Source organism: Motacilla alba, chromosome 1, assembly GCF_015832195.1.
Source record: "Motacilla alba alba isolate MOTALB_02 chromosome 1, Motacilla_alba_V1.0_pri, whole genome shotgun sequence".
Classification (NCBI taxonomy): domain Eukaryota; kingdom Metazoa; phylum Chordata; class Aves; order Passeriformes; family Motacillidae; genus Motacilla; species Motacilla alba.
Window position 1 is genome coordinate 74289871 of NC_052016.1, and position 9783 is coordinate 74299653.

Sequence of the window (9783 nt, forward strand, 5' to 3'; positions counted from 1 at the left end):
TTTCTGTGCACGACCTAGTGCTCAAAAGTACAAGTTACCACAGTCATTCAAATTAGATTCATACACTCAGCTCAGCCTGAAAAAATAAATGCAAAAGAATTCTTTTAAGTGGAATGGAAGTCAAAGTTAAAAGAGATAATTTGCTTCTTACTACATAGTAAATGTTCTCTTTTATAGCCTTTAAGCTAGGCAAGATTTGAGTTGTATAAATCCCCTGTGCCTATTTTATTTTCTTATTTTGCTAGGGTTTAAATAGTAATCTTATTAATTACAGCAAGTATATCTTCTTTTTTACATTTATTGATCTATGTTTGGTGAATATAATTTATTATTAACAAATAAATATTTATAGGTTTAAATGTAATTTAACTTAGTAACTTAGCAACTTAGCATTGTTCTTTTGTGGTTTTATAGGAACTAGCCACAATGAAGCAGATTATTTTTACTCTACATAGTAAATGCTGTGAACAAAATCTACCTCGGTCTCATATTGATGTAAAAAGTGCAACTGGAAAACAGTCAATTCCTTTGGTAAAACTGCTGCCAGAACATGAAGAAGAAAATATATTTACACCTAAGCCAACGTTATTTGTAAGTACTATGGTAAGACTAAGTGCCAGAACTTCTGATGGTTCTCCTCACTTTTTAAAAAGAAAAATGTGGATTCATCCTTCAGGAAGATGTGTAATTAATTCAGCTCTTTGTGGAAATAATGTTGAGGAGAAAAATTAGAGTTTGTTGTGGTTTTTAGTGTTTTGGTTATTTTCTGTATTTTAAGTTCACAGCAAATCAGGTATTTTTTTTTTAAGAATACCATTTTTGTATTGCAACACTGAGTGGCTAGCAAGATTTTAATAGTTGTAGAGATTCACAGACCATGTTTACTAATTTAAATCTGCCATGATTGTATGTAAGTGGAGTTTTTGCATATCTATATTGAGAAGCAGGAGTGAGGAAATAGGTGTACTTCTGCATACTTAAATTGGTGTATGTTAATGTGTATGTGTTTATGTATCTAAATATATATAAAAAAAACAGAACACCAGTATTGATATCACTTCTGTTGCTAAGGAAGCCTGATGTTATAAAACCAGTATAAAACCTGTTTTGTTCCTTCACAAACTAAAAACTTGGCTTTTAATATTTAAATTGGCCCACTTCAGATGTAGTGCCTCTGGTATTGGAAAGTTTCATGAAAATGGTTTAGAAGTTTCTGACTATGACTGTGTCTGAACTGATAGATTCAGGATAGCCAAGTTGCAATGCTGAATCACAAAGCAAGTCATTACTCTTATTTACAAACTTCATGATGTACCTTTCTCTGGGGTGAATTGGGTGTACCACACTGCATAACATTTGTGCTGATTGGTCCAAAGAGAACTCTTTTTTTCTTTTTTTGTCTTTTTTTTTCTTATTTTTTTGTTTGTTTTGTTTTGTTGTTTTGTTTTTTTTTCCTGGTAGAGACTTTAACATACAGTGTCTTAAATGATTAGAGGTTTTTAGTGTAGCACACCATGTACTGGGTGTATAATACAAAAAGTAGGAAACTGTGGCATCTCTGGGATGTGATGTGAGGACACTGGGGGATTTTAGGAGCTCAAATTTTGCCTGAATAGCATTATTAGATTAAACACAGGCTTATCCAGTGCTGTTTCATCCATAGTCCTTTGGTAGTGCTAAATTATACTTCCCAAACTTTGTTTTTCATGGAGCTATTCAGTGATCCAAAACATAAGTAGTTTGTGTAAATGATCTGGGGTTTCCTTGCATAATCTGTCCTGTATTACTTAGGGATATAGAAACTGTATAGGAATCCAGAAAAACTACATTTACATTAAGAAATTGTAACCAATTTCTCTGTGAAAAACTCTAACCTTTGCAGACATAGGAGTAGGAAACTGAAAATGGGCAGATGGCACAGGTTTTCTTCTTAGAAAGGAACAAAAATTCAGTAGTCCTATGAAAATCCTGCCAGTTTAGGTCAATTTCCAGAATTCTAAAAGCTTGCACAAATAGACCAGATTTGTTTTTGTAACTGAAGTCTTAAAAAATAATAAAGTAGACTTTTAAATTGAATGCTTTTTTAAGTTTTGTAGGAAAGAATGAATAGACAGCAGTTTGAAAAGGGAACTAGAAAGGAATAAGTTTAGGGACAACGGACTGAGACAGTGCTCAATAACTCAAGAGATTATACCCAACCCTGAAAGCAGAATAGTCCTTACCTTGTTCCACCTCCAACTGATTACTTTTATTTCTATTAAAACTTAAACTATTTTATTTTATACAAACCACCACTGAATTTGCCACAAGCAGTCCTTTACTGACTGTGTAGCAGTAACCCAAAGGATTAGGAAGGCAAGGAGAAGTTGCTCACAGATAATTCTCTGCAATTAAAATACCTTGTACAGAGTTGGACAACTCTGTATTCTTTTATTTTCAATTAAATTTTTTTAAGAGCTATATTTCGCATAAAGCATTGGTCAGTTTTGGCACACCTAAGATCTCTTTTTTTTAAGATCCATTCCTTTCTTAGCTGGAAAACACAGGTGATGTTATTTCAAATGAAACCTACTTATGGCACAGTTGATGCTTGTTTTCATTGTGACAAGTATTTTTTTTTTAATTATTTCATTTTCACCATATAATCTGCTTTTTATAACCTGGAAATGGGGAGGTTTTAATACTGGTATGTTGTAATAGTAACTATAAGTGTGTAGTTTTGGTTTTGATATTTGCATTTAAGCAAAGAACTCAACTTTGAACTACATTGGAAGGAGGGAGACTTGTAGATTGTTTAAATTGTGTCGATTGCATGTTTTTCTTCTGTTCACTGTCTCACAACTAAATGTTCTTTCTTTTACAGACAAATAAAGAGGCACCTGTGTGGTACAAGAAACTGAAGAAGAAAACATCAGCATAGCATTTTTCAAAAATTATCCAAATAATCCTTTGGGGAGCTTTTCTTTAAAGAAAGTTATTTTCACCATAGTAATGCTCATTTTACTGTAAAAGCAAACAATTGTTTTGGTTTTAACTGTTTGTTTTTCGACTGTCAAATAATCTTATGCTTCATAAAATAGATCTCTCATGTGAATAAATTGTGTGAAAATGATACATGCAATAATTTTGCTAACATTTACTTGAATTTTAAAAGATAAATAAACACTAGTGTGTTCTACAAGTTACAATCTGGGCAGTTAAAGGATGTGTTATTCAGGGTGTTCAAATTAATGCATGTTTCAGCTTTTTTATATTGTTTTTCCTGTACCCTGTGTTTCATGCCACATTCCTTGCAACTATTCTGACTAATGGAAATTTTCAAAATATACATGCATTAGTATCGTACTTTCTATGAAGGAAATTCATGTCAGCTGGAAACAAAATTTCTTGCTGGCCTTGATTTATAGTTCATCGCTTGATATCATTTGTATAACCAATCAGGCATTAAAAATACTTTAAAGAAATAATAAAATACATCTTAATTATCAGCACTGATACTTAATGGGCTAGACAGTAGTGCAGTTACATCAATGTAAAGATAAAAATAGAACCATGATGTGTGAGGACTGTAGTGTGTAACAGGGAAATGGATAAATTACCATATTTACTTGTATGAAAATAAGCCCCAAAGTCCAAGAACACATTCTGCTTGTTTATTCCACTCCACCATCTATTCTGATGATACAAAAGTTCTCTAATTTTTCAAAGCCTTCTTGACTGCATATGGTACATTTCTATGTGTAACGTAAATACAGATCTTTTAAGTACTGCATATTGAAAATACTGCTCAGATTTAATTTAAGAGAAAGCTCCTTCTTCTTAGTGCCTTTTTCCTTGACAATATCTCTTGAATTGCTTATTCAACCTGGACATGAACAATAATTATTTATCATATAATACTGAGCTATATCACGTTATGATTCCCAGCTACGCATTTCTTCATTTTCCAAACACGTGAAGCACAATAATACCTCCTCTGCTCCAGGAAAGCTTCAGTTTCCTTTTTTTTTTCATTTTCTTGTTCTGAGAGACCAAGGTAAAAATGCTAGCAATTGCACATCACAGGTTTAAAATTATCATTCTGTGAGTGAGGGAGGCCAAATGTGTAGACAGAGGTGATAATGTTTTATTAGACTAACAGCTGTTCACTGGGGGAAAAATCACACAAACTTTTGGGCTCACAAACCATCAGTACAGTCATTTCTGAATAAAGTTTCCTGAAGTCTAGGTTTTTTCTAACATATATTTTTATGTGACTAGAATCCTTAACTTTTATTGCTTTTGAAACAGCTCCCATATGCAGATACTAATTTTGTAGATTGTAATAGATACTTTATATGATTCAGTCCCTAAATGAACTTCCCATACTATTCTCTTTGTCTGTTATCAATGAATCATTAATAAATTGTGTTATCTAGAAGGACTGTGAGCTGTTTTAGGCAAGATACTAGTTGGAATCTTAAGTATTTCCAATTTGTTTTCCTATGGTGTGTTTATAGACAAATTGGTGAGATACAGACTGTAAGATGGATGACACACCTACCTAAAGAAAACACGATCAACAATGCCATGTCCTGCTGGAATAGTGTCATCCCTTGGCAAGTTCATGGGCAATACCAGATTTGAGGGAATAGTCTATACATTGGAAGGAAAGGTCTCAGAAGATCACAACAGGCTGGAAATTGGATCAACAAGAAATGCATTAAGTTCAACAAAAGCAATTGCAGCCCCGCATCCAGGATGCAATAACCCCATATGCCAATATTGCTGCAAAGCAGCTTGACAGAAACAGACCTGAAGGTCCCAGTGGACAACAAATGGAATATGAGTCAGTAATGTGCCAGCCAGCCACATCCTAGGTGGCTATTACCAACAGGATAGCCAGCAGATGCGGGGAAGTGATCCTTCCCTTCTGTTTGGCACATTGGAGGTCACATCTGGAGTCTTATATCCAGTTCTGGGCTTGTTCAAGAAAGGCATTGACATATTGCAGTGAGTCCAGCAGAGGTGCACCAAGATGGTCAGGGGCTGAAGCACCTGATGTAGAAGGAGGGGTGGAAAGAACTGGACTTCTACAGTGTTAATATTAGAGGACTTACAGGAGGAACTTGAAGTCTCGAACTACCAAATGGGATGGTACAGAGATAAGAGAGCCTGACTCTTAGCTCAGAGATGCACAGCAATAGCCTAAGAGACAATGGACACCAGATGGAGCACTAGAAAACTCAATTAGCTATTATGAAAAATGCTTTTACTGTGAGAATGCGCAAATACTGAAACAGGTTGCCTGGAGAGGTGGTGGAATCTTCATCCTTGGAGTTGTTCAGAACCCAACAAAACTTGTGAGCAAACTGGTATAATTGGACCTGACTTTGAGATGGACTACATGACTGATTTTCAGAATTCAAATTAAATTACTCTGTGGTGTTATTCCTAAATAATCTGATATCAGATAGTGATATTAATTTACTTTGTGCCATCCAAAAGGCAAAATTCTGTTTAATTCTTCCATGGAAGTGCAATATACAGGAACATTTTTACTCTTAGAGAGTAACTGAGCATTGTAAATTTCTGTGTTCTCCAGGCAGCCTGATTTTCTATGACGGCTGACAGAAAATTAGGCTGACATTGTGGTGAAGTTTTATTGATATTTAAACAGTTCTTCAGATGACAAAGTGATTTATTCTGTCAAAGGGTTATGGTTTTAGGGTTTTTTGTAATTATTAACAAGGTCCATCTTTAAATGTGCAAAAATAGAAGTAGTTATTAGAATATATTGATAACACACCATGCTGTTGGTAAACTTGTAATACATGTGGTCCTTGTGTAAATCTCCTCAATATGCTGGGTTTTTTTAGTTGAAGACAGTATTTTTCCTGTGATTCTTCACTAGACTGCTAGGCTGCAATTAATTATCTAGGAGGAGACCTTCTAAGCTTCTCATGAGAAAGCTAGAATGTCACTTAAATATAACTATTCAAACATGAGATGCCCTACAGCAAAAATTAATGAAGCTTTTTGCTCTCCATGTAATGAAAAGGCTCAATTGCAGTACCTGTACAGCACTCTTACTGATGTTCTTTCCCACAAACATAGTTGTCAAATGAATTATTCCAAAATAATTCTTCATGGTCTTTGCAGTCTCCTATTGTCACAGGCCTTGTGTCAATGATGTGTGAGTCAAAAATAATGAAGTAAAGAGAAATTTCAAAGGGTAGTCATGCATGTAAGCAACTTGTGACTGAAGTGCCCAACCCACATAATCATCTTCAGTTCCTCTTTTTCAAACCAAAGGGAGCAAAGCCAAAAAAATCTCCATCCGCTATTACATTTCTTGGTACATTAAGTAGGTGTTACTTAAGTGATAAGTTTCGTAAATACCTGGGTTGAACAGGAAAGAAAGAAAGACAATGCTTTAGAACAGGTTAGGATTTTCGGGGTTCTTTAACACTGTAATTGCTTTCTCACCTTTCTGTCCCTTGTCTGAAGCCAAGAAGCTGTAGTGCATCAAGGTAATCTCTTGTTTGAGGAAAAAAATTGAAAAGATAATTGCTTTTTTAAATAAGGCCTAAACTTTTAAGGCTTACTGCTGAATCCTGTGGTCATAATTCACTGGCATTTCTAAATATTTCCTATACAAAGAAACAATATACCTTTTGGATTAATAGTCTTCATTCCCTTCAAGACTTTCTGTACAAAACAGCAATGAAACCTTTTAAAAGAGGAACATTTATGAATTCAGATATCAATTGAGAATTTGTCAGTATGACTGCTATACAATTTCCTACCTCTTACATATTACCTGTTATTTTCTTTTTCTTCCATTACACTTTTTAATGATACCTAGTTCCAGGAAAAAAAAAAAAAAAAAAAAGAGGACCACTTAAATCTATTAAACCTCTGACATCTGCAAGATGGTCAGGCAGAATTCTTTTACTCCTGGTGGCATTCATTAACTTCCATGTCTTTTGAAAGACATGACTCACCGAGCATGACATTGTAGAAACAAATTACTACCTTTTGAAGAAGTATTTATGTTATTATGTCCATGTGTCTCAATCAATTGTCAGTCTGTAGCACATTTACATGAAAACAGATTTATACACAACAGTTTGAGTCTGTAACATCCTGTCATCTTTCAGGGTTGTGCTTATTAGGGAGGTCTACTGAGGAAAGCATTTCTCTCCCTGTTAACATTGCATTTAATAGATCATATGGCAGACTTCTTACTGAGTCAAAGAAATGTATCCCTGGTATTTTCTTATACCAAAGAATATCGAGAATCTGTATTCATTCTCGACCTTTGAAAATGAAACAAGTATCTCTAGAAGATCAAGTTTTGCTTAGTGTCTTTGGGCAATATTATCCCCTTCTTAAATTCCTAGGATTGATTGGGAACTCTTGACCTTTAAGGCACATACTTCTGCAGCTTCATTAAGGCAGTTACGCTTAGGGTATTTCAGACTGAGGCTGGGCAGCAATCAGCAGCAGCAGAGAGTGCCAACTCTCGGGGGACGGCATCATGAGCGGAAATGGACAGCCCTTGGGAATTGTGGAAGAGTGAGTGGCGAGCACTGCAGAAGCTTTTAGCAGCAGAAGAAGTAGGTATGGCTCTTCATAGATGTTAGACCCTCTGCAGCTCTTTTAAGCCCTCTGCTGACAACAGGAGAACCGCAACATTTCTTTCACAGAGGTCATTTTGTGCAGTTCCCTGGGTTTCTTTCCTCACTGATAAGTTTTCCATAACAGTAAATACCTGTGGTTTTCGTTTCTTGGTTTTTCTTTTAGAGAGAGAAAGACTTCTTTTTCTTAGGATGTTTGACCTAGGTTAAAAAAAAAATTGAGTATTTCAATCAGCTTACCCTTTAAAGGATGAAGGGGACAAAAACTCCCAGCAAATTTCATCCTCAGGAAAGGAGAAAATAGCAGAAGTATTAAATGTAAGAAGTTAGGATTGATCATGAAAATAGCTTTTACTCAAAAACTTACATGTTTTCACAGACTATGGGCCCTTTTTGAAGATACTACAGAAATAACCACAGTAAAAGAGAATGCCGCTTTGACTGTAGCAATAGAATCAACTTTGTTTGACCATGAATAATTGAAGTCTTTGTGTTAATGCTCCTTTTAAGGGAGTAGTGGATCAGTAAATGTAACTTAATTGCAGGAAAAGTCTTATGGATGGAATTTATGACTGTATTTCAATGAAAGTCTTTTCATTTTTCCTTTTGGTTCAATAGAAAAAGGATTACTTAGATTATTCAGTGTTGCAGCTGAAACTGTTAGCAATTCCCAGTGGTCCTGTTTTTCGTGATTTTAGAGATTCATATTGTGGCATGCAAGACTTCCTTTCTTATTCGGTTCTTTAGAAGAATTTGTTTCTTTGTGCATTATTGTTAGGTAATGCTTGACTTTCACAAGGGAATTTACATATGTAGTGTATATGTGGGTTTTAAACAGGGTGCAGTGGTCCTTTTTAGAAAAAAGAGTTGAAAATATTCCCACTGAGTTCTCTCTGAGACCTTGAGAGAGGGTTGATTCTGTGCCCAAGCTTTCTCGCGCTCCCCACTGCCGGTACAGGGCCACAGATACAGGAGACCTGTCACTCTGTTTCACAGGACTGTGGTTTCCAAGCAGTGTAAACACAGATTCACACGCTGTCATCCCCAGCTACATGTAAGATGTTCACAAAGAAAATCAGTATCACTCATCTCCTTCGCGGTACTGCGGGAAGTCTAAGCAGAGGAAAAACACAATATTTTGGTGCAGCCTATTCACTTGCCACCTTTTCCTTCCTGGTTAGCATATAAACAACATTTAGCAAGTCTCCATTTTTGGACATTGGAAAAAATGTAGCTTGCAAGTCCTGCAAGGATGGCTAACTTCATCAGACATGTTCTGTGTTCAGGTACTGACCAGACAGCTTCTAAAAGATCATTGGGCACCACTTCTTTCACATTAATCTTTGTTTTACTAATTTATTATTTAAATACTAAGTCCCCAGAATCAGCTCAGTATTTATGAGTAAAAGAGTACGTGCCTGAAAGTAACAACAAGCAATAAAGGGACTAATATGTCAATGACTTGAGTCTTACTGAATTAGCACATTCCTTGTTATTTTGTGTCATTTCTTTCATTATTGCAGTAATTAAGGTTGCAGAATTGCATTTGTGCCATTCAGCAGGGAATGGAGAACAATAACAGTGTTTACCAGCAGCAGGAGGGAGCTTACCTTTCTTTCTCAACCCCATAAAATCTCTGCAGGCTAATCTCAGTGCACAGCCAGGGTGCCCTCCTACACAATGGAGACTGTCTGAAACCTCCCTTAGGGAAACCTGAGTGAGCTGATTAGATCTCTTGTCCAAGAAAGCTAAATACCCAATCCTATGAAATATAGTGGTTTTTCATTCTGACGCACCATTCCACATCTGGGCAGGCTGAAACCTTTGTCAAGTAGATCTACACCATGATAGTAACTCTGAGATAGCAGAATGATTTAAAAACAAGTACAGAGTATTTTCAATCCATTAAACTATGTGAAATTACAAAGAAACAAACTATATAAAGTTATGTTTCCAGCTGCAGAAATATAAATAAATTTTCATAATACACTATTATTATTTTGTAGCTGTAAACTGAAACATTCTATATAAATATATATACATTTTTAATATTAAAAGTTAAATTTTTTGGGTTCGATTTTTTTAATACAAAGCAAAATATTTTTCTGGACATCCATGCTTTAAGGTGCTTCTGGTAATGAGTTAGATTCCAATAAAGTAT

The 9783-nt window shown here is 35.3% G+C and overlaps 1 protein-coding gene across 8 annotated transcripts in view; it reads left to right on the top strand.

Moving 5' to 3' along the window:
- The window catches only part of PIBF1 (progesterone immunomodulatory binding factor 1), a 109825-nt gene extending 102679 nt beyond the window's left edge, over positions 1-7146 (top strand). For 4 of the 8 annotated variants that reach the window (XM_038127307.1, XM_038127324.1, XM_038127298.1 and 1 more), the window contains 2 exons: positions 415-603; positions 2864-7144. In XM_038127307.1, coding sequence (XP_037983235.1) covers positions 415-603; positions 2864-2920 — 246 coding nt within the window. In that variant the 3' untranslated portion in view covers positions 2921-7144. Of the gene's footprint in view, positions 1-414; positions 604-2863 lie in introns of those variants that run through there. The other 4 variants (XR_005255778.1, XR_005255779.1, XM_038127315.1 and 1 more) reach the window with 3 other exon arrangements.
- Positions 7147-9783: the final 2637 nt, after the last annotated feature.